At 42.1% G+C, this 25,871-nt stretch overlaps 1 protein-coding gene across 3 annotated transcripts in view; it reads right to left on the bottom strand.

The window, feature by feature from the left end:
- kif3a (kinesin family member 3A) overlaps nucleotides 1-21,816 on the bottom strand; it is a 41,477-nt gene extending 19,661 nt beyond the window's left edge. For all 3 annotated transcript variants that reach the window (XM_084332204.1, XM_084332205.1, XM_084332203.1), the window contains exons 1-10: nucleotides 21,664-21,816; nucleotides 20,695-20,977; nucleotides 17,432-17,576; nucleotides 16,676-16,760; nucleotides 15,405-15,510; nucleotides 14,282-14,421; nucleotides 13,469-13,666; nucleotides 8,235-8,409; nucleotides 6,938-7,039; nucleotides 1,137-1,293 (exon numbers count right to left, since the gene is read on the bottom strand). In XM_084332204.1, coding sequence (XP_084188330.1) covers nucleotides 1,137-1,293; nucleotides 6,938-7,039; nucleotides 8,235-8,409; nucleotides 13,469-13,666; nucleotides 14,282-14,421; nucleotides 15,405-15,510; nucleotides 16,676-16,760; nucleotides 17,432-17,576; nucleotides 20,695-20,977; nucleotides 21,664-21,669 — 1,397 coding nt within the window. In that variant the 5' untranslated portion in view covers nucleotides 21,670-21,816. The remainder of the gene's footprint in view (nucleotides 1-1,136; nucleotides 1,294-6,937; nucleotides 7,040-8,234; nucleotides 8,410-13,468; nucleotides 13,667-14,281; nucleotides 14,422-15,404; nucleotides 15,511-16,675; nucleotides 16,761-17,431; nucleotides 17,577-20,694; nucleotides 20,978-21,663) is intronic.
- Nucleotides 21,817-25,871: the final 4,055 nt, after the last annotated feature.

The following is a 25,871-nucleotide window of genomic DNA, read 5'->3' as shown; positions in this document are numbered from 1 at the left end:
AGAGGGCGGTGGTTTGAGATTGGTCAATTACAAAGAGGAGGATGGGTCACAGCTCCAAGGTTACTCAGCACCAGGGAGACGAGGTCATTTCTCACAAAGCTATTGGTCTCCCAGTGATGATGAGGGGAAACTTTTTTTAACGTTTCTATGGCAACACTGACTCATCCTCTCTTATTATTCTAGGGTGAAGATCTCTCTATATATAATATACATATTATATAAATAAATCATTTATAAATACAACATAAAGTTGGTGCTGAATCATAACATTTAATGGACAAAGCAAGGATGTGCTTTGTCGATTAAATGTTATGGTTCAGCACCAACTTTATGTTGTATTTATAAATTGTTATTATGAACAGTCTTCATCTGTACCACCACTGATATACAATTAACATATTAAAAACTTAATAATGTGTTTGTCTATCCAGTTTTAGTTTAGTTTTCACTAACAAGAAAGAACTATCCAGTACAATGTTTTAATTCAGTCATAAATTGCTTATTGTGGAATGTTAATGTCATGAGTATTGCAGTCGCTGTGGATGTTTAACCCATAGAATGAACTAATTTGTAGCAAACTAGTTTCATTGCTTGGTTGTGGACTAGCTAGCTGATATCTGTTACAACTACTGACAGACTGACTGATCAAGGTAACCTAACCTGGGCCAATCGAGGTAACCGGTGTATATTGTGCAATATTTCAAAGGCAGTAGATTGGTGAGGTCTCCAGTCTCCACTGAGGTACTCTATGCAACACTAACCCCCCATCTACACTCACTGCACACACATCCACATGCACACACTCACTTTAAACACTCACCTTTAACAGTCACTTTAGACACTTTAAACACGTTTTAACACTGTGTTAAAGAGATGTTATCTATTTATTACTAAAGGATTTGCACGACATCTCTACCTCATTTTGCATTTTGTATTTATTTTTTTAGTTTGTATAGCGTTTGTGCTTCATACATTAAAAAAAAAAGTTTAAAGAATAAACACCAATCTCAGGGGGCTCATACAGAACCAAGCATTTCACTGTAATGTACATGTACCTTATATATGTGACAAATAAAACAAAACTTGAGGTTAGGGTCAGGGTTAAGGTCAGGGTTCAGGCGAGAGGAGCGACTCACTGGGCCTTGAGCAGGTCCTTCTCCCTCTTCTCCAGCTCGGCCCTGGCCTTGTTCCTCTCCTCCTCCTCCATGTCCAGCTTGGCCTCCAGCTCCTTCCTCTCCTCCTCGATCTTCGCCTGCATCTCCACCATCTTGTCGGGGGAAACCTTCTTCTTCCCTTTGGCAGTGAGGTGGCACAAGATATACCTTTAATAAAGGCCCAGTCGGTGAACCGAAACACAAGCAACTGGGTGGCCCCGCCACCAAAGGAAATAAACTAATTGCAATGGAGAGATGTATTTTTTCACGTGTTACGTCCTTATCTCAGACCCAATGCTGAGCATCCTGTTTATTGGTGAGACTTAGCTTGAGAGTTTAAATGAAATTCTGAGAAGCCCGGGTGGAGGATGTGACTCCAGATGATACTATCTCAGTCCAGGTCGGCTAAAGCCACGTTTGCTTCTTATGAAACCTCTCATATATACCAACTTACTTATTAAATATGTAATAATTCATAGTATTCGATCGCAGACATGTTACTCGTAACTAAGTACATACTTAGTAAATGACTTACTTATTAAACATGTACTCATGTCAATACATACTAATATGTAGTTCATACATCAAATAGGTACTAATGTGTTCACATTTACTAATGTGAACTGATCAGTACAATGTAGTTACTTATACTTAATAATTAAATATGTACTAGTGGATACTAATAAGCTTCAAAAGTAACCTCACAGACAGGACTCTAACGGCCTGTGTATTACCTTTGTGTTAGTCAGATGGTTTAGTGGTTTGTATTGACTTGTTAAGGTACAGTAACTAGTGTTACACAATAAGTTGCGAAAGGTGGACATCCACACGTTCCATGTGAGGTTCTCTCTCCATGACGAGGTGGTTATGAGGACAGACGTAATGGAAGACATTCATACATAGGGGGTGGATGGAGGGGGAAGAACTAAGATAGGGACTAGGATGACAGGGCAGGCCCATCTGCAGTTGGTGTTAATAGTGTGTAGCTGCTCTGAGGTCAGCAGGGGAGGTTATACGAGCGGAGGCTAGGGGTGCAGCGATACAGTGATTTGGATTGATACAGCGATTCAAAAAAGGCAAAGATTCGGTTCAATCGATACGAGGCACATACCGACTCAGATCAGTCAGTAAAACAGCTGGGCACTTCAGAACAGGGTTGGGCGATATGAAAGAAATCCATACCATGATAATTTATTTTCTTCTCAATATAGGCTATATCAAGATATCTAATCACATAATGCAAAATCACAAGATAAATAGGTTGGCTAATGCAATTGCTGTTCATCGCATTGAATTGCATGATAATGCTAAGTGTGATATATCAAATCAGAAGTTATAACATCCCCTCAAATGTTGAAGATTTGTTTTTGAGTCAACATGTGGTTGGTATCATTCATTCAAATGACAGAATTATGTGCAACGATAGCGCAACATGATCTTGGTACTATAAACAAGAATACAGAATTATCGCCCAACCCTAGTTAAGTTAATAATAATAGCCTACTGTTCTTTAATCAGATTCAAAGAATTGCACTCTCAACCTCATTTCGGTTGTATGTATTTATGACTGGACAAGTAATATCATAACGTGATTGTGTTCGCCGGATGATATCGGTCATAATGGTACTGAATCAAATATCGTATTGTTTGAAAAAAAAAAAAAACGATTTGCGTTGTCAAATTGTCGCCTTAGGAATCAAAATTGTATTGTATCGCCGTAAAGCCTGAGGTTTACCCCCCTAATGGAGGCACTGTATCTACAGCACAGTCAGAAGCGAGGGGATTCTTACACCAACCTCTTTCCTCTTCAAGTAAGAGGTGTATAGCAAATCAGAAAGGCAGCGTTTTGTACCCGGAGAAGAGAGAGAGAGAAAGAGAGAGAGACACACAAAGAGTGACATGTTACTCAGTGACCTGGAGATGTCTTATGACTCTACAGAGATAATGGAAACAGGGGACAGACAGAGGGGGGAGGGCAAGACAAAGGACAAAGAGACAAGACGATAACATGAAGATAAAGAGGAGAAAAACTGACACGAAGGCAGCATAATGGAACCGACAATGAACAAGACAATGGTGCAGAAAACTGAGAAAATACCATTCGGGACAAAGGCAAACATGACATAGATGAAGAGGCCTGTGTCAGGAGGGTCTTTGAGGAACAGACTGGGGTTAGCAGGAGACACAATACAGCAGTGGGCTGAGACAGAGTAACACTGGTCCTGGGGACATGCTGCAAGGAGTGGTGTGGAACACTGTGGGTCACGTAAGAGAGCCATGCACGGTGAGGAGGGCAGTGGAGAGAAAGTGCTTCTGATGACTCTGTGACCCACAACGGGAAATGCTCCCATTCCAATTGTGTTCCATCAAAATTCTGCGAGCACATTAGATAAGATAAGATTAGGTTAAAAATAAATGTATTGTCATTATACAGCACAAGTACAGTACAATGAAAAAAAGTTTGGCATCCAACCAGAGTGCAAATGTAACAGTAAAGCGCAATAGTAATATTCAATGTACAGGTGATTCAACTGTAAGAATATATAAATTAGTATCTGGACAGCAGTGGTTCTCAAAGTGGGGTCTAGGTACCCCCCGGGGGTCCTTGAGGGGAGTCCTCAGCTAAATGGGGGACTATAATTGCACTAATATTCTATTCGCCCATACCTGTACCTGCCGCGTGTAGTCTTTTACCAACGGAGTTGCAGTTTTCCGCAATCTGATTGGCCACTGACATTTCTCTCAGGGCCAATCGCGTGACGCCTAGTTCCATCACTGGTTAAGCTTGGCGACTCTTTCGAAGTTGGTTAAGGTTAGAGTTTGTCTTAGAGCAGGGCGATAGACCACCAGCCCTGATGCCAAACTCTAACCTTAACCAACTTCGAAAGAGTCGCCAAGCTTAACCAGTGATAGAACTAGGCGTTAGCTAGCTAGCAGGCTGTTAAGAGGCAGAAATAGGCGTAACGCGATTGGTGCAGAGAGAAACGTCAGTGGCCAATCAGATCGCGGAACCCGAACGCGGAACTGCAACTCCGTTGGTAAAAGACTACACGCGTACCTGCCCCGCCCCCCTCCCGAGCTGCCCAAATTTCCCCAAGGGGATCAATAAAGGAATATATTATCTTATCTTATCACAATGGGAGAATGTATAGACCTTTTCTAACTTGACAACAGACAAATTCTAAATAGGCCCCTTTGTATTTCCTGTTGCAATGTTTGTTAATAAACAGGGCCCAAAGCTGCTCCCCTAGCAACGGAACAGCACCACAGTACTTATCATAGGTTTCACTCTCTCTGCTGTTTATCTCCCCGCCTAGTGTACAGACGGATGGATGAAGCCACACCTTGACAACACATATCCTGGGGGCAAGGTCTTATCAAATGAGGGGGTCTATTACATATCAATTTGGGGGGGTCCTCCTTGCCATGATAAGAGTTTGAGAACCGCTGGTCTACACAAGTGGAGGGGGGGGGGGGGGGGGGGGGGGGGGTGAGTGAGGGTTAAATTTAACATGAGGTAAGTAGGGTAAGGGTGCTGGCTGGGTGGCCTTTGGTTGGAGTGCAGGGCTCCCACTCACTCACTAGTCTGAGGTTTGTTCTCAGTAGGTTGTTGTACTGAGGAGGAGCAGGCAGAGTCTGAGCTACTGCCTGGAAGAGAGACATAGGAAGCACACCCACCACGGCAGAGAGAGAGATAGAGAGAAAAGAGATTGGGGGGAGGGGGTGACAGAGAGAGACTTGGCTTGGATAGCTTAAAGCAGAAACTAAGATCTTTTCATTTAAGCATATTAAAACATTGACACACACACATATATATACACAGCACCACACCTTACTCACAAAAGATGAATCAATGGTTTTGAACGTTAAAGGTCAATACTAGAAACAGTGGAAACACTGAAAGAATAATACCACCACACTGGAAAAAGCAACAAAAAAAGATAGTGGGAAATTACAATATGCAAAGGAAAGGGATGTTTTTAGATAATCTTTTAGGTAATTGTCAGGTTCAACTTTATGCGGATGACACAATTATTTATTGCATCGCTGACTCTGTACAATAGGCCACTCTTTTAATATCCTGCAACTGCAAGATACACCAATCGATCTTACTTAACCCTTTCACTGCCACACGACAGAAGGTTAACCCTTTACTATCACACAACCCAACCGACAGTCGCCGGAGAACCGGACGACACAAGTTACTCCGCTAGCGAAAACAATGATAACACTTCCGGTTGGGGGGTTTCAAAATAAAAGAGCGACGTCTAAAACAGGAAAGACATTTATTTTGTACATTTGTGGCACGCACTTATTTCTTGAGACAATTTTGTTTTTACGGAAAACTTTTTTTTAAACGAAAACGAAAAAGTCAAAATCGTTTTCGTCTGGACATGGCCTCAGTCAAGTCAGGCATCAGCTCTCACCAGACTAAATTCTCTTCTGCAAGCAGAAAAAGTGCAGCTGCTGAGGTTGCTGCTAACCAAGCCACCTTAGAAGTCCTGCTAGAGCATCATATTGAAGAACTTCAGAGACTTTTAAAAGCGAGACAGGAAGCTGTTAATGACTCAAAAGAGAAGGACAATCCTAGAAACACTGGAAACATTGAAAGAATGACACCACCACACTGGAAAAGGCAACATAAAAAGATGACCATATGCAAAGAAATGTTGAAAACAGCCCTCTGATGTTTGTCTTGTTTGTTTGATTTCATCTGTGAACTGTGTTGCCCTCTATCTAACCATTTCCACCCAATCGTAGCAAAAGGTCACGAATAAGGGGACTTTCTATCAGGGGGAGGTTAATGTGCTAATTACAAGAAAAGGGTGTATCTAAATAGTAATATGCTATAATCTCTACAGAAAAGGAAGTTGACTCATATTGAGCCTACTTTGCATAGAGGGAGAGACAAACTGCAATATAAAAATTGTGACAATAATAGCGTCAAACCATCCAAAAGATTTGATATGAAGTATAAAGACTGTATCAACCTTACAAGTACCGTATTAACCCGAATAGAAGACAGCCTTGATTACTAATTAATAATTAAAAAAAAAGATCGGTATATATTTACATATTTTCTATGAAATTGTCCTGTACTACTGCATGTAGTATGTATGTATTGTAAGTGATGTTATGTTCTATGTTGGAACAATGCTGTAACTGCACTGAAAACAAATTCCACCAGCCTGGCTGGGTGGTCATTAAATAATCTAATCTAATAAAAAAAAAATTATAGAATCTGCACACTTGTCAACAAAACGTTTCCAATACACAAGATAAAAATGCACAAAAAGGTATTAATCAGAGTTATTTAAAATGAAAATCCAATTAAACTGTAGCCTAAACGATAGACATTATTTCTAACAAATCAGAAGGAATACCGGACACTCATGTAGCTCTTTTTAGGTTCTTTAATCACCAACGTTTTGACAGTGAACTGCCTTCTTCAGGGTATCTGCCATACCCAATCATGGACCTCCCCCCTCAGAAGCCACTGAGATCATGTGAATCTTGGGGTTGCAAGGAATCCATTCCAAACATGTCGTACTAGCTTTCGGGGAAAGGGGCTCAATATAGCCCCCAAAGTTGTGGTTTCTTTACCACGACAGCCCCAATCTCTAGAGCATAATATGCCCCCCCCCCCCCCCCCCCCCAATATTTTTCTGGCTTATATTTGGCACAATGCTGTATATAGGCTACACGTGTACAGTGTATATATATTTTTACAGGCTCTTAAAAAACTACAATCAAGCAGGAGATTAATTTGTGCCTCTCCTTACCTCTTCTCTTCTTACGTCCCTCGCCTGCCTCTCCTCCATCATAGTCACCTCCTTCATCCATCTCCTCCGAGCCACTGCCCTCCGAGCCGGAGATCTCCTCTCCTAGGAAGGCAGAAGAGAGCGCTCTTTAACTCTAGACCACAGACTACATGACGCAAGTCGTTTGAACAGAAAGCGAGAAAAAAGGTCTTATGTGCTTCACGTCTAATAACTAAAATATATCGCCACCTTCTTAAAATACCGTAATGGCTTAAGTCATAGTTCCAAGTTTTGATAAAAATAAATAAAAATAAAGATAAAATAAACTGAACCAAATATAGAATATATGATTTTATTAATCATTTCACAACTGGGTAGGAACAGCCTGATCTTTTCAATTAATGATGTGTAGGCAATTGTACCAGAGGTGGCCAGCATCATGGAGATAGATGACTTAATTTTCCTCAAAAAGTAACATATCACATGCATTAGTTTTCTTCCACAACAGGAAGAATCAAAGAGGAGTTACAGAGGTTTGAACACACTTTATTATTATTATTATTATTATTATTATTATTATTATTATTATTATTATTATTATTATTATTATTATTATTATTATTATTATTATTATTTTTTTTAACTTGCGTCTGAATTATTTTACAAACAGATGCCTGCAAAAGAGTTCCAGCTGAGAGGTATTATCAGGCAAACACAATGGGTCCATAGCCTGACGTCTTATCTAGTACAGGTCCAAAGTTGATAACAATACCACAGATAATTTGTGTTTTACACATGTTTTTCTAATGGTATGTATAGGTATGTTTATCCAAAATGGCCATTCAATGGCATTGATGCATTGGCACAATGCCGGAGATGTCGAGTGAGTCTGGAGCTTTCGTCAGAGAAAAAAACATTATATCTTCGGAAATATCCCCTATGTAAGATTTCCAGAATTTCATTGGCTACAAAAACGGTCAATCATTTTCACCATCAGAGGTGATTGGTCCGGTCACCAGGAGGCAAAACCGGAGGTGGTCACTTTTTTTTTAAGCTAACGCTCGTTGGCGGTTTGGTCTTATAACCCGAAATTGGAAGCACATAATAGGCCAAGTGGGGCGTTAATCAAGCGGGTGCCATTTTACCTTTCAACCGATGTGTTAGTTGATAAGACAATAACACAGCGTGACGGCGACAGACAAGGGCAAATGTGCTGCGATGTGTCGGAACGTGAAGAGGTCAAGAAGGTGACGATATTCATGTTTTCCATAAATGGCATGAACCAAATGAATAAATGGATGAATGACTGACTGCCTACCTTCCTCCAGCTTCTTCTTGAGCTCCTCGATCTCCTTTTGGAACTGGCGCAGCAGGGCGTCCTTGGGGTCCTCGTTGATCCTGGCCTTGTTCTTGATGTTCTTGGCCCGGTTGGCGTAGCGCAGGGTGCTGATGGTCTCATCGTAGTTGTAGTCTGCAGGCCCTATGTTAGCACACTGGAAGGGCCATGCGTGTCATTAATGGAGCGTGTCAATGTTGCAGTGTATTGTTAGGTAGCATCGGTGTTGTCAATACCTGGAGCTCACGTTGAAGGGACTGTATAAAATTGGCAATGCTGTTTGGGGGGCCATTATGGGCCACGTTCTATTTATGCTTAGTTTGTAGTTCCATAGTATAATTATTTATTAGGCATGGGCAAAACTCACAAAAGTTTGTTTTTACTTAACATATTCGGCGCCAGATATCCCGGGTTAACTCGCCATGCGTTGGGCGCCAAGACCAGAGATTTCTCGGGTTTTGGTCGTTATTTATTTTATTCGCTATTTCCATTCATAATCCATGGAGGGAGACTGATATTATCATTGGGAATGGGTCTGAGATCGCAAACGTCCAATACCGCCGCCTAACGCCTTGCGGCCGGTATTGCACATCCTTGGAATCTCTCTGGCTCAGCCTGTACGTCGATCTAAAGAAAAAACGGCCCGGGTTTTCCTAGTCGAGCAGTAGTAACGTTTATAACACATGGATTGAGGAGAATCAAGCACCACCGATTCATGTACTTTGGTGGATCATCTTGGCAACACGATCGACATCAATACTTGGAATGGCGATCAGATAATTGGAATATTCTTTTTGCAGTACATCCTAGTCAAGGTAAGTGCTATATGGTATCAATCTTGCGTTGATCCGAGCATGCCTTCATTGTGATCCGAAAGTGTTATTGTAATGTTACTCCACAACGTATGCCGTTGGTGATGATCGAAGCATAGAAACCCCCCCCCACCCTTTCATGCATGCATGATGAAACATAATACCGATAATATAGCGTTGATTTCGGATTGATTGTTGATCCAAGCGAGGAATGGCACGGTTCTAGTGACATGCACTAAACGCTGTTTAGTGGCGTTTCCTGGGATTACACAGAATTACTCTAAAACTATACTCATATTCACCACGGTGTAAAATGGGAATGTATGGATGAAAAAAGTATCAGTTTTTTGCATCTTGACCGGAAGAAACTCAATGACAAATCGTCGATATTATTAGATCCATAGCTATAATATATATTTTTTGATCTACTTTTTCTCCCCATTTTCTATTTTTCTCCCATCCCAATTTTGTATTATCCAATTCCACCCTCCCCTGTCTCGAACGTTGTTAGACCATGCCTCCCACTGGTCGGCTGCAATGTGGACGAAGCCTTGCATCACGTGTCTCCTCCGGTACACGAGGAGGCAGCCGTTGCATCTTTTCACCTGTACAGCGTGATCTCTCAGCGGCGAGGAGTAACGCGTGGGAGGCTCACGCTGCCCCCCGTTGCTTCCTGATTCTGCTGTACAGGCGCACCAACCGACCTGTAGGAGTCGCTGTCCACAACGTCCGATCCCCACCCACCGGCTTTCCCACCCCCTAATACTGCCAATTGTATTAGTATGAACGACCAGCCAAGCCGGAAGCAACGCCGAGAGCTGGGCTCGAACCCAGCATATCCTGCGTTAGTGGCGAGCACCTTGCCCACTGCGCCACTTAGCCGCCCCATAGCTATAATATTTTATATCGTTTTAGCACTGCAAACACCGGCATGTAGCCCCATTCATTACAGCGCCAGCTGGCACACATGGCCATACGGCCCACAGCGACATCTGGCGCTGAATGTGTTAATGGCGGAGTGAGATAATCCAACAAGCGAGCTAGCCGGCTGCCGTCATTGCAAACCGCTAACGCTCCAAGCTAGCGTATTTCCAAGTAGCGTATTTCCGGGAACAAAAGCGTTCATTCTGAATGTTACATCACTGATGCTTGAACGTACAAAACGTTGCCACCATGTAACATCTCCAGTCTCCCATCTTTCTTTTCTCTTCTCCCAGCTGTTAACAGACTATTAAGCTACCTGGCTAGCTAGCTAGCTACCTGTACCCAGCATGCCGTTCAGCAGTGTAACAGTTAATAGGGTCCCCTCTCAATACACTACACCAGCGGTTCTCAAACTACGGGTTGCGACCCAAAGTGGGGTCGCGGGTAGGCGACAGTGGGGTTGCGCATTGGCAAATAAAAATTTAAATAAAAGAAATCAAGAGAAAACCCGACGAGCCCAATTCAGATAGAGTTTTCCACCTGGCAGCCGTTTGTATTTGCCATGTCTCGCCCCTTCATCAATGGAGGCCGGCACACACAATATTCCAATACACATCTCACCACATTCTGCGCATTTATAACCACACCTACCACTCACTTTAGACACAACTTTATATTTATCTATTATTAAAGAGATTTGCACTACATCCATACCTCATTTGCACCCTACCCTACGTTTTGTACCCCATCTAATTTGTGCATTGTACCTCACTGTTACTCACTGTGTTGTATATTGTATTTTACTTACTTCTTAATAACTTTTTTTTATTCATTTGTTTTACTTACTTTACTTACACTCTCAGGGGCTCTTTCAGAAACAAGCATTTCATATAAAATATTCTGTATTTTGTTGTGACATAATAAACAAACTTGAAAACTATAATCGCGGAGACCACGTCTCGTCTTTTGTGTGTAACCTTGACAACCTCGCAGTGGATAGGTTTGTTGTCAGAAGTGTGGAGAGAGAAAAGAAGCGTGGATTTTCATTGCAGACAAAAACAACCCATTGGCAGAGAAATGTGCTGATAATGAATGGCTGGCACAGTTGGCATATCTAGCCGAGATCTTTGACCGCCTCAATGCGTTTAATCTGGGACGACAAGGTCGGGACACAGACCTGTTTGGACTTGCAGCTAAAATGGTGATCTGGATTAAGGCACTTGTGGCACTCCAGGATAATCACAGTGGAGATTTTGGGGTATTTACTCTTTTTTGGGGGTATTTTGGAGGAACAGAATGTTGCAAAAAAAAGAAAATGTAAGCTCATCATCTGTAGAAGGGTTCATTGAACAATTTCAGAACCATTACACGGAGAGCACGGACAATTTGGACAACTGGATCCTAGATCCGTTCATTACGCATGACGCAACGGGCCTCCCACTGTCTGAGCAGGAGGCGCAAATTTATCTTTCGTGTGACGAGAAAGTCAAGTTCACTGGACAAGCTTTCTCGGCGCAGCATTACACAACACTGGGTACTTGTTCCGGACTGATATCCGGCTCTTTCTCAGCACAACGCAGCCACGTATCATGGAACTGTTCAAATGTACATAAGCACACCCTTCCCATTAAGTCTAGTTTTTTTTTTATTCTTGAAAAGCGCATGTGAGGGAGCTCCAGTAGCTCACCGCGTACCTCGGCGCTATTTCGGCGTCGGGGACAACCGTGCTCGTCACGGATCTGGGGTACACGAGTTCGATTCCCGGACCCGCCGTATTTTCTCAGAGTGTCTTCCCCTACTCTACATCCCATTCAACCTGTTTCTGTCGGTCATGCTTGACCTGAAAAAGCGATAAACGCATTTTCTTTTCTTGTTTTATGTTCTGGCAACATATTTGGGCTAAATATGCCTCATTTTATAAATGTGTATACAGAAACAATTCTGTTGCTTTTGTTGATAATATTCATTTTAATTTTCTAATAAATATGCATGATCAAGTTAAACAACGTGTGCTTTCATTTTGATATTCCTTATTTCCATGTTGAAATTACACAATACATTAAGTGTTGGGTCACCAAAGGAATTCCTAAATAAAATGGGGTCGTGGTATAAAAAAGTTTGAGAACCCCTGCACTACACATTGTAGGTGCCGGGAAAAACACAGGAAAATATATTTTGAGACAAAACGATATTCGCATAAACTAATTGATTTTTTTTTTTTTTTTTTTTACAACTTAATGACTATTAGAATAGTCGAAAATCGATGCCCATCCCTAGTATTTATAGGCATTTTAGAGTTTCTTTGGTCAATGGGATGGGATTTCTTCATCGAGCGCGTATCCTTATCCTTAGGGCACAAGTTGTGTTTTATTACAGAAGGGTCAAGAGAGGAACGGCGCTTCAACACTTTATTTACATCTTACAAAACGGGTGGCATTTTAACTCTTTGACAACCAAACACGTAATATCTCGCGTTTCACCGCCAACGCTTGAGTGCCAAAAACGTAATATCTCGCTTTTAGATCCCCGTTCTAAATGGTCAGCCGGATCACTCTAGGTGTCCCTGGCTCATTTGCCTATGTTGGAATTGCAATGCCGATCGAATCTCACCAGGTGGCAGTATCGCCTACCTTTTTAACTCTGATGGTCCAGTTCAGACATTGTCTCTACTGATCCCTTTCTGTCAAGACTCGCTCTGAGGGGGAGGAGCTCTTGCAGAGCAATCGCTAGGAGATCTGCTCGCCTCAAAACCTATAGTTTCCCGTAAACACGAGTAATTACATATAAACGAGTAATCGCGATCGCCGATGGGATCATTGGAATTATTATTTTTGGAGTACCTTCTGGCTACGGTAAGGTATATATATATATATATATATATATATATATATATAAGGTATAAGGTCTATTTTACCGAACCTGAAAACATTTTCTGTAACGATCACAGTGTCTTATTTTACCGGACATAAACCAAGCTTTTTCTAACGATCGCATTTTCGGGGTAAGACTACCCCCCCCCTGATGATTTTGCGAAGGCACATATGTACATGGTATATACCTTTGATTTGAGAGTAGTTGGGGTTTCAGGGGATCAACCAGAACGATTTGGGCTTATTGCACATAACGCGTCTTATCTCGCGATCTATGGACAAAGACTGTATTATTTTGGAAATGGGCGATGTTTAGCGTGTAATAAACTACAAACTACAGTGTGTAGGAACAAACTCTTTTTTACATGTTGGACTAGAAATAGTGTCCGTCAAATGAGCCGTACTATTGTCTCCATAGCTATAATATAGAATATACAATAGCTCAAAAGATCGTGAAATATCGTAAGAAAATGGTCAAGAAAAGCTGGCGCTAGCCAGTGCAGATGGGGAAAGCTTGTGGTTCTGAAAGAGTTAACGGTGTCCACAGTGTAATTTAGTATTACAGGTGCGACCGCCAGAACTGCCGGTTTAGGCTTCGCCGGTAACTTACCATCATAGTCTTGGAGTTGCCTCCCAGCGAGTCCTGCAGCAGGCGCGTCAGCTTGGAGTTGCGGTAGGGCACGTGCGTGCTCTTTCCGTCCACCAGGGCGGAGATGACATTTCCCAGGGTGGAGAGAGACAGGTTGATCTTCGTGGCTTCCTTCAAACGCTGCCCCGTGGCTCCGGTCTTCCCCTGTCTCTCAGAGCCCTGGAAGGGGGGGTGAGATGAGTTAAGATAAGGTAAGATATTCCTGTATTGATTCCCTTGGAGAAATCCGGGCGTCATAGCAGCATGGGGGAGGGGAGGTACAGGTATGGGCAGGGTAATAGTAGACATAAATATAGGCAATAAAATTATAGTAAAGATAATTTTTTTTTTAAAGATAACAGTGTAAACAATATAATTAACTCGGAATATAACAATATGAGAAAGTCAACAGACTGTAAACAGTGTAAGCAAAGGTGCAGATGAGGGTCTGTATGCCCTATCCGTTATATTACACGTTACAATAAATATGGGCAATAAAAACACATGAGAATATACTACGAGTAAGTAAAGTAAACAGTATACAGGTGCAGTAATACACAATGGTCGATGGCCTATGTTCCTTTGGGAATTTAAAGGCCTAAGTAAGTAAGTAAAGTAATACACAAGGTACCCTAACTGGCATGATATACGTCATACGTTCAGGTTAGGTGGTAAGAGTTGTGGGTGATATGGTGGAGCTATTGCTTACATGGTATCAAGTGTGGTCTGATCAGATTTTTTCCAAAGAATTAAAAGTCATTTCTGCAGAGCAACGTTCCGCGAGAAGACTCTTACCGCGAGATCGACCAGATGCAGTTTACCCATCCGCACATGCTGGTTTCCGTCCACACCTTTCTCACTGCACTCGATGGTGATGGTGAAGATGGCGTGGGAGCGAGAGCTGTGCTCGTTCATGTTGGTGGCGCCCACCGAGCCTGAATGTAAATAAAACAACATTTAAATCAGATTGTCATGAGAAAACATTATTATACCCACCAAGGCATTTGATCTGGCAGCAACATTTGAAAACCAGGGTGTCTACAATTATCAGAAAGTTAAAGTTAAGAATTTAAGGCCAATTTTGCTATAAAGTACCGAATCTGAAAATATAGGCAATTACATTTTACAGGTTTGTCACGAGAACCTAGGCTATTATTTACACAGGATATTAGTTACTGGGGGACCTTCTGGAATTGAGAATTACTCCCCAATCTCTTTAGGAAACATTAGAGAAAGTCCCAGAGTAACTCTCTGCTTTAGTGTTTGTAAGATCTGTACATTTTGTCAGATATTTTATTGACAATGTGTAGGCATATAGACAATGTCAATGATCAATGTTTGCGAACAGTGCCGGGTAGCCCTAGGCATTGTCCAACTAACACCTCTCCCGAAGGCTAACCGGCCATATCCGCTTCCATTCATTGTGCTAGGCTAACGTGCAGCCAGATAGCTTTCTACTGAACGCACAGAGAGGAAAGTGTTATCTATCTTCTTGTCTCCCTCTGGAGAAGACGGTAAGCTAATTTCCCAAAATGTTGGCGTGTTCCTTTAAGGTCGCTCAAGTTTGCTCTGAACAGGGTAAATCTGCATTTTGCTATGATGCCCCTCTAGCTCATGGAATGAACTCCCAACAGTCCTTAAAGCTTGAGATTATCCCCTGTTACAGCATTTAAAACATTGATCTCCAACCTTTGTCAATCAAGTTGTACATGTTTTAACTCTGTATGTACACTCGATGTGACTGTAAATGAGGGAAACCTCACTTGCCTTTCGAGTTTAAACAAAGGTTTGAAATGAAATACCAGTGGCGTTTCCTTCACAACCTAGATGGATTACGAAATGAATCCCTTTTTGAACAGTAACTCTTGTTTTTCTGCTTGATTTTTCAGTCAAACTTTAACAGATATATGCGTCTTACGGTTCTTGTGCCCCAGCGTCATGATCCTGTCCATGTCGTCAGCGTTGTTCACCACATAACCAGAAAGATCCTTGATGTATACACCCACGTCTGGTCTTTCTTTCACCTGGCAGCAAACAGAATACATCAGAGATAAAAAAAATGGTGTCATCGTGACTCTCATCATGCTTCAAAGGGATTCTCAACTCTTTGCTGCAAAAACCAGACTACAATGCCCTTTGTGACGATCTAGTAACACAGAGACAGCTATAGTTTTGTTGTTGATCAACAACGCTTGAGGTGTAGTAGTGCTGGATATTTACTAGAGGCCAACCGATACGATTTTCGGGGGCTGATGCTGATATTTGGAAGTAAAAATATTCCGATATCAATAATATATATATCGGGCGATATTCACCAAAAATATTTGTTTAATTTTCTATTTCAATCCATTTATTTTTGATAGATGTGTGCAGATCTACTAAATAAAAGAAGATATTTAGACAGAAAAATAAATATATGGGTGGCTGATTGGCGCAGTGGGCAAGGCGCTCGCCTATAACGCAGGAGACGCTGGGTTCAAGCCCAGCTCTCGGCGTTGCTACCGGCTGGCCGGTCGTTCATACTAACACAATTGGCAAGTGTTAGAGGGTGGGAAAGCCGGTGGGTGGGGATTGGACGCTGTGGACAGCGACTCCTACAGGTCGGTTTGGTGACGCCGGTGCGGCGGAAGCAGGAAGTAGCGGGGGCAGCGTGAGCCTCCCACGCGTTACTCCTCGCCACTGAGAGTTCGAGCTGCTGCGGTGAAAAGATGCGACAGGCTGCCTCCTCGTGTACCGGAGGGGACACGTGATGCAAGGCTTCAGTCCTCACTACAACCAACCAGTGGGAGGCATAGTCTAGCAACATTCAAGACAGGGGAGGGAAGAATTGGATATACGAAATTGGGATGGGAGAAAAATAGAAAATGGGGATAAAAAGTGGATCAAAAAAGAAAAACGATATATATATATATATATTATATAATACTATCGGTCAACCACTAGTTGAATAACCTTATATACATAATGAATGTACTGTATGTATGTATGATATATATATAGCATGACATGGCTGGTATCTAGGGATTCCACAAGATCACTAATTTCACAAAATATCTTCACGCTAGTATAAAAAAAACTAGCCTGCTAGAGCCCATATAAACACGGTCATCAACCGGTATCTATATCGGTCCATATCAGTAACATACAAGCGGATACCAAAATATCAGTGTTAAACCAATAGGCTCTGACCTCTAGCCTCTGCAGTTGGTCCTTGGCCAGCAAATCACGCACTTCCTCGTTGTAGATCTCCAGGTATGACACACGCACTAAAAACCTGTAGGAGTGAGAGTGTGCAGCGCATATCATATCAGAAAAGGTAAACCATGAACACAAATCTGTTATTCTTGTCAGCTCCAGTTTGCAAACAATGATCATCGTGTTTTTGGTATGCGTGCACTGTGCACAAGCACATTTTGCAACAGAAACAGCAGAGTGTAAAGGTTGATATAGTACCAAGTACCTTTGACTCAGAAAAATATATTACACAGAATAATATTGCTGTATAGTTCATTTATACTTCAGAAGTATGATATTTAGACATGCTCCCCGGAATGAATGGAAGTAAATGAGTAGCCAGACACCTGGGAGGAATGGTGGTGTTGACAGCAGACAACGGGGACAACAGTGGTCGCTAGCTTACTTGTAGATTACTTTAGATAGAGGTAAGACTGAAGTTCTACTAAAGTGAAATATCCCTTTAAGCTAAGGGTTAAGGTAAGGGTTAGGTTCATAACCAACTTTGTGAAAATGATGACAAGGTTCCAGCTTTGCAGCTGGGCCAACGACAAGTGACAACAAGCTAGACGTGTCAGGGTAACACCCTGCCTCTTGTTGTCAAAATACATACACATCTTTGTAATGATATTGTTGATGGGAGAAAAAAAACTAAAAATACCTATAATGAGTAATAACAGTGTTCCACTCACTGACTGGCTGTCCTCTCACCTGGTGTCACCCTCCGCCTTGGCAATGTGACCGAAGACGTGAGCGAAGGAGTTGGGGATTATCCCTCGGAGTTCTGGCACGGCCCTGACACCCTCCATGGTGAAGGTCTTCCCGGTGCCAGTCTGCCCGTACGCAAAGATCGTGCCTGGAGCAGCAGATCACATGGCTCATTGTGGACATGTCAAAAACCAGTATGGGTGAAAACACAATCATCATCATCAACTTTTGCTTGAAGAAGACCAGAAGGGTCGAAACGTCGCATCTGCTTTTTTTGTCAAATAAACAACTTGGAACTACGAATGAGTTGCGAGCCCTGCTTTATCTTATGTATTACTGTTTTTACAGTTTGGCTCAGCACCAACAAACGGAGGATGTGCGTTATTTATTTTTTCTGAAAACACAATAGACCCATCTCCAGCCTCGCCCTCTTTTCTCGATCCTCCAATTGAGGTTCGGGGGTTTGAGCGAAGAGGGTGGAGCTTGGATATAGATCAATAACATGATACATTACAAAACAAAAAACGTACAGTTTATAGACGGGTTTCTTGTTTGTAAACACAATGTGTTCTGTAATACCTGCAGAATCACATGATGAGTCATAGCTGTCAACATTGGGATTTGAAAAAAATTGGATATTTCGCCCTCCCAATGTAGTCTCCTCCCCCTCGTATGTATATTATATATATTGTCTGCACTGCGCAGCCGTGGAATCGGGAGGCCATAGATTTAGAATAGATAGAAAGGGCACATTGTGGTGTATCATAATTAATTTGTTGAATAGTATTTTTATAACTTTTAACACACAAATGAAAGAATATTTATACTAAGTTCTCTTTTACCTCTTATTTAATTCATTCATTAATTTAATTGTAGGCACTGTTTATATTGTACATAGTCCTGTGTGTTGTATATTGTGTCCTATGTTACTTTTGTGTTTATTGTCTCTTTCTATATACACCGTGGGAAGGGGGGGGGCACGTAATTGAATTTTATACTGGCACATGGGTCTAATACAGCAATGGATTATGGGTAAATGCAACGTTAAAGCAGTGCCAATGTAAGACTGACTTTACATTAAACGAATGACAATAATATAGTATAAAGTAGGGTATTATTTGGACTAAAGAATGGTGTCGTCTCACCCTACTCGCATGTTGAGGGAGAGCACCATATATTATACACTGAGAAACCACGGCCGAGAGTGAGCTCTCCGGGAACAACCCCACATTGCCGTTATTTTGGGATTTTGTGTTTTTCAATTCGTTTGGGCTGTAGGATTTGAATTGCATTTAATTTCTTTTGTTTGTTTATTGTTGTTTTCCTTTCTTTACCGGGTTCTTGCTTTATCTGCTCCAGTTGCTGGGTTGTACAGTAGGTGGCGGTATGCGCCATTAATTCCCAAGAAGAGGAGGAAGAAGACATTGTAGAATGGATTGTACAGTATGTGGCGATATGCGCCTTTTGTGGTCGCGATCTGCCATTTAACCCAGTGAATAAGAAGAAGAAGAAGAAGATGCTTCTCTGGCGTTATTTTTAAACCTAGCCGCATTTTTTGGAGACGCTCTCTGATTGGCCACTGACATGTTTGCCCAATCGCGTGACGAGCTGTGTCTTTGCCCATTTCCGGGTCCAACAGCAGCAAACTACCTAACGCCTAGTTTATCACTGGTTAAGCTTAGGCGACTCTTGCGAAGTTGGTTAAGGTTAGAGTTTGGAATCAGGGCTGGTTCTATCGCCATGCTCTAAGACAAACTAACCTTAACCAACTTCGAAAGAGTGCCTAAGCTTAACCAGTGTAGAAACAGGCGTCGGCCAATCAGAGAGCGTCTCCGAAAAATGCGGCTAGGTTTAAAAATAATGCGCTTCTCTGCCCTTTATTTCGCGCTAAACCACTCCTTTATCCGGTCGCTGTTCTTCTTCGAGTCGCAACCGTCTTCCGGTCTGACTTCCTGTGCTAACGTTCTAATCTACACACTGCTGCCAACCTGTCATCACGGAGGGGAATTGCAGCCATTTTGTAAAACATTTTAAATTTTTTTTAAAAACTGGAAAATATTTTACCGGGATGACGGCGGGAAGGAAGGTTGAAATACAGTACAATCCCGGGAAAAACGGGATGGTTGACAGGTATGGACTGAGTTTGTGCCCTGCCTGCGCTGAGGGGCTAAAAAAGTACAACGGGGCTCTATGGAGAAACCATGGCACTCCTCTGACTAAAAGTTGTTTCAAACAAAAATGGCTGCATGTCATTTTGCCAAATCAGCATGGCTGAAAGTGTGAGTCTTTCACCTTTTACATATCTAGCTTTGGGCTTTGGCATGGATTGACCGTTTAGATTGCTAGCATGGCTAACACATGCAAATATATTGTAGTCTGCCCCGTTGTTCTGACCAGGATTAGGTTCCTTTTTGCCTCCTTGATGCGTGCGCACATTGAGTCCGATGTGGACGAGAAATCCATCTATACATTCTATTGCAATCAACGCAGCAGGTCATTTCCATTCGTCAGAAAATGATCGAAAATGTATGTATAATATATAGGTCAACATTTCATACATTCTTATTTATTTATTTTTTCATTCATTTTCATTAATGTGGTGGTAACTTATAAATAAATGTCCATGAGAGCATCTAATTATAGTCTAGTGTGAATACTTTTTCTGTCCAGTACAAAGCATTTAGGCTGCCTGTATGGATGTGCCTGCTTTTCTACAGGTCGGTTTATTGAAACCTTCCAAGACTCAATGAGGTCACTGCTGTGCTCCTTGTACAGGCATGGCCGAAGTTAAGATGGCAAAAGAGGAGATGTCTTTTCACCCCCCCCCCCCACCCAACCCACCTCCAATGTACAGTAAATTACCTAGTATGGTTGTCAATATTCCAATGTACAGTTTTGCTTGTACAGTTGTAAAGTGTTTCCCCCCCCCCAACCCCTCCCACCCACCCAACCCCACCCAACCTCCTCCAATGTACAGTTTTTACGTCAAATGTATATACTCCACAAACAGTACTGTATTTGCAAATCTGGTATGTCATAAATGTCTAAATGTAACTACTGCCTACCTGTATGCCATGTATGTCATATATGTTATGATGAATTGTAAATGGGGGACCCTGATGTAAACAAGACGAAAGTCTTTCTCTGGTCTGCATCCCCTGATTGATTGATTGATTGAAAACTATTGTACCCATTCTGCAATCTGTTAACTTAATACAATTTTCAATCAATCAATCAATCAGTCAGTCTCACCCCTGAACGCTTACCGTTGTAACCCTGTAATACAGAGTTAATGATGGGGCGGGCGGTCAGGTTGTAGACGTCCAGCTGTTTACTCTCTGGTCCGAAGACGGTGTCAAAGGTGAAGGTCTTGGGCGGCTCGTGGAGGGTCTCTAGTTTGTTGACAGTTATGGTCCCTCGGATCTCGTCCACACTGACGGCCAGCTTGTGGCCCATCATTTTCTCTTTCTGGTTGAGGGGCCGGCATCTCACCACCACCTTGACATTGTCCATGACCTCGGGCTTCTCCGGTTTGTCAAGCTTATTGCTCTGGATAGGGACATGATTATGCTGTTACTAGACTGTAGATAGATACTATCAGTGTGCATCCTTAACCCTTTCACTGCCACAATACAGAAGGTTAACCCTTTACTATCTTGTAGTAAAGGGTTAACCTTCTGTAGTGTGGCAGTGAAAGGGTTAACCGGATGTTGTGTGGCAGTGAAACTAATTAATAGTGACACTGACACCAGAGACACTACTAGAAAGCCTCTGTTGAACTACCAGGTTGCATGTAAGACAACAACATCAATACAATGTAAAGGTGGCGTGAACTGCAAGCTAACCTAATCATTTATATAATGTCAAGCCATGAGCTTGACAAATTATATGGCTTGCTGATTTACTCTGTTGCTAGGCAAGCAAAAAAAAGACATGACAGGCTAGCAAGTAACCTAGTTAGCTAGCAGACAGAAAACAGCATTTTGCGAAAATATTAACACCACCATATTGAATGTCGACATCTGATCATGTAAAAGAACATTGTAAATAACGCGTGTGGCAACATCACAGACAACTAAAAGAGAAGTAGTGATGCTCTTGCACCTGATTTGTGATCAGCTAACGGTAGCTACTGTAACTAGCTAGCATCATCACACAGCACTAAGGGCGGAGGAAGGGAGGGACCCTTTTTTGCTAACAAAACACAAAATACAAATAGGCGTGGAGAGACTCACCGGCATCTTAAAACGGCAGCAGGATGTCTACGGTATATTTGTGTCACAGTAACGAAAGTGTTAAGAGCTTCGATGGCTGGTGTTATCTGATCGAGATCATTTAAATACCAGCGCAGTGTCCATCATATCATCACTGGCCCACATCCGATACCAGTGTTGTCACGTCTGTCCGAGTCAGTCTGCGGCTGCGCAATAGTTGCTTCAGGACGGGGAGTGCAGAAGCATTGACTTTGGTAGCAACAGCACTGATGCAATGTGGATCAGAGATTCGACACAACATATTATATTATAGTGTATGCCCATGGTGGACTATTGATTGATATCCTAACATAGGCTACTGCCAACACATTTTGGACTGCTCAAAAGTGATTGACAAGTGTTGCATGCCTCAGAGTCACCACTCACCACCACTAACTTTAATGAGTTTTAAATGTTGGGGTCTTTCTTAAGACATTTTCTTACCTCAATATGGGGTCACCGGAGAAAAAGTGTTTGAGAACCATGTCTATCTGGTCCTGTGTGTTTTCACAGGAAGGATGGGGAGCAGCTGATCTGATGCAAAGTAGGCCAAACCATAGCCATTTATCACTCGAGTTTGTACAGCGGTTTCCAAAAGAATGTCTGTGGCTTATGACTCACTATGATAATGTGGCCACAACATTACCAAAACAAAATTCTGGTAATAAATGGCTCTGGGCCAAACAATCTACACCAGAAGGTATTGTTGTCTACATTTGATATGCCCACTGATTGACATAGCCCATTACAAACCAGAGACATTATTACCAGAGTTTGGACAGCAAGGTTTCAAAAAGAGTTCTAGAGTGTCAGTGGCTTATGACTCACTCACTATAAGGTGGCAACAACATGCCGTCCATACTACTGAAGAGAAGGCCCCCAACGTCTCCCATCACCATCCAAGGGGAGATGGTGGAGACCTACAAGTTCCTGGGAGTACACTAGAATAATAAAATAGACTGGTCAGACAACACAGAGGCCCTCTACAGGAAGGGACAGAGCAGGTTGTTCTTCCTGGGGAGAGAAGCTGGTCGCTATCCTGGAGAACCCCTCCCACCCCCTCCTTGAGGAGCTAGCCAAGATTGATTGATTGATTGATTGAAAACTTTATTAACAGATTGCAGAATGGGTACAATACAGTACAGCTCAATACACACAATTGTTAAGGGGATGCAGACCAGAGAAAGACTTTCGTCTTGTTTACATCAGGGTCCCCCATTTTCAATTCATCAGGACATATATGACATACATGACATACAGATAGTCAGTACTGCTACATCTATACATTTATGACATACCAGATTTGCAAATACAGTACTGTTTGTGATACAGAAGGAGTCAAGAAAAGGGAGTATATACATTTGACGTAGAAACTGTACATTGGAGGAGGTTGGGTGGGGGGGGGGCTTGGGTACATTGGGATATTGACAACCATACTGGGTAATTTACATTGGAGGTGGTTGGGGGGGGGGGGGGCACACTGTATAAACAAGCAAAGCTGTACATTGAGGGGGAGGGGAGGAGACTCTGTACAAACAAACAAAAATTGTACATTGGACTATTGACAAAACCATACTAGGTAAATGACTGTACATTGGAGGGGGTTGGGTTAGGATATTTACAGGGGCCAGTGTTGAATTGCAGTCTCCCGTAGGTGTCCCTTGAGAGAGGTTTTGAAAGTGGGTAGTGATCCACATTCCTTTACAGCTTTAGGTAGGGCGTTCCACATTGATGTGGCATAATTGCGAAACGTGTTTAGTCCCTTGTTTGAGCCGAATCTGGGGTTTACATGATTTGTGGAGCTCCCTCTGGTGTTGTGATCGTGGTATTCACTGACCTTTGGGAAGTATTTTGACATGTACATGGGTACCTTGGTCGTGTAGTGTATCTTGTAGACCAGGCCCATTGCAAGTTGCTGTACTCTGTCGTCTACTCTAAGCCATCCTAGGTTGTCAAAGTGGGCAGGGGTGAGGTGGGTTCTAGGAGTAAGGTCAAGCAGTAGTCTGACCAGTTTGTTTTGAGATGTTTGTAATTTTGTTTTTAGCGCCTTTGAGGTGCTTTGGTACCATGAGGTGCACGCATAGTCGTAGTACCCCTGAATGAGTGCTCCTGCCAGATGAGGAGCACGCTCAGCCAAATTCATACCCCCATGACACACCACTAACCGCCTTGGCCAGTCCTTTGTGCCAGCGGCCATTAGGCTCCACAACTGGGGGCATGGGCTGCTGTTGTGATTGCCTATATTTATTGTCTTCCCATTACCCTGCCCATACCTGTACCCCCCCCCCCCCCGTGTTACTATAACACCTGAATTTGGATCAATAAGAGAAGAGAACCTATTCTTATCTTATCCAACCTGACCAAACTCTGGAAATAAATGGCCCTGTTACGAAGGGTCTCAAGCAAACAGAATGAATGACACTGGACAAACGTTTGAAAACAGATCAATCCAGCCATTTTGTCTTTTTTTTTTTTTTTAATTTTTTTTATTATTGCAAAACAAAACTTATTAAAAGTCAGTACTCAACACACAATGTATAATGAAACTTTCAGTAAAGGTGGTTAAAATATATGCAAGTACAGAAACAGGATAAAACAAAAATAGTCAATAATAACATTTTAACCGTATACCGTGTATATCCAGCGAAGTTACAATTATATAAATGTTAGTATATAATATACCCCGAATACCTATTTTCTAAAACCCTACACACATATGCTCCAGCTCAAATCCCCCCCTCCCGGACCCCCTCTTGGATAGTACCTCTATTATCCCTCACTCCTAACCAGACATCACCATTATAGGCTAGCTTTTATTCTCTCCACCACTTCTAACCACATTAACATTTTGGATTCATTGAGCCCTAGAATTCTTGCTGTTGATATTTCTTGATATATCACATCAAGATATGTAAGAAACCACACTTTCCGGCACATTTTTTCCGGTTGAAACCAACGTGATGCAATCAGTTTTTTAGCTACTGTGATACCCGATAAAACCAATCTTTTTAGTTGTGGGTTCACTGCAAACTCAAAAACATCATTCAATAGCAATACCGCGGGGTGTACAGGTATATTCCAAAATACGAGTATTGATAATTGTTGGGACACATCTTCCCAGAATGCCTTAACTGGTGGGCAGTCCCAATACATGTGCATAAATGTTCCTTCGTCCCCATTTGTACATTGGGAGCATTTGGAGTTTTGTATAAGCCCCATTTTGCACAGCCTTATAGGAGTCAAGTATGTCCTGTGAATATAGTTCAGATTGATTTGTTGATGATCCGGGTTCCTTGATGTAAGTCGGACATTTGCCCAGGCTCCTTGCCAATCAAAGTCATTTTCCAGGTCTGGTATATCCCTCCTCCAGACATTGTCTAGTTGAAGGGTTTCGTACGAGGACGTTAGTAATTGTGAATAAAAACCTGATACAAAACCTCCCAATGTATTTCTGTCATAGAAAAATTTGTGGTATCTGTGGTGTTCAATTGGTATGTGTAATGGAACACCGTGAGATCTCATACAAAGTTTTAACTGTATGTAAAAAAGCCATGTGGACTCGGTGAGGTTAAACTTTATGCATATTTCGACATAACTACAGAGGCCCTTGTTATTAAAAATATCCCCTAATGAGTGTATGCCTCTTTCTTCCCATACAGGGAATCTTATAGGTCGTTTTCCCATTAAGAGAGCATTGTTATTGAATATGGGAGTGTGATTATGCCATACTTGATTGTTAGGAAATTTCCTTTGAGTTTCCCGCCATGTCCTGATTGCATGGGTTATTATTGGGCCAAATTCTCGCTCACAATGCTTGATTGAAAGTTTAGTGTATGCTATGTCTTTCAATCTCTGTGGGGCTACTATGTTTTCTTCTAATTCTCTCCAAGATACCAAAGCCTCGGGGTCAAACCATATCTTCTTCAATGGTCTTAATGTGAAGGCATTAAAATATTGTAAAAAGTCTGGGACTGCCATGCCACCGTCTGCTTTACTTCTCTGTGCGGTGGATCTTTTTATGCGAGGCGGTTTGTTATTCCAAATAAATTTGTATGTGGAGGTTTGTAATCTTTTCCAGTAGCCCTCTGGAGGAGGTAACGGAAGCATTGAGCTGAAGAAATTGATTCTTGGTAATACATCCATCTTAACTATTGATACCCTTGCCTGTACTGAGTTTTTAAGTTTTGCCC

Source organism: Notolepis coatsorum, assembly GCF_963971535.1.
Source record: "Notolepis coatsorum genome assembly, chromosome: 16".
Lineage (NCBI taxonomy): Eukaryota > Metazoa > Chordata > Actinopteri > Aulopiformes > Paralepididae > Notolepis > Notolepis coatsorum.
This window is presented reverse-complemented; position numbering and strand designations above follow the sequence as displayed.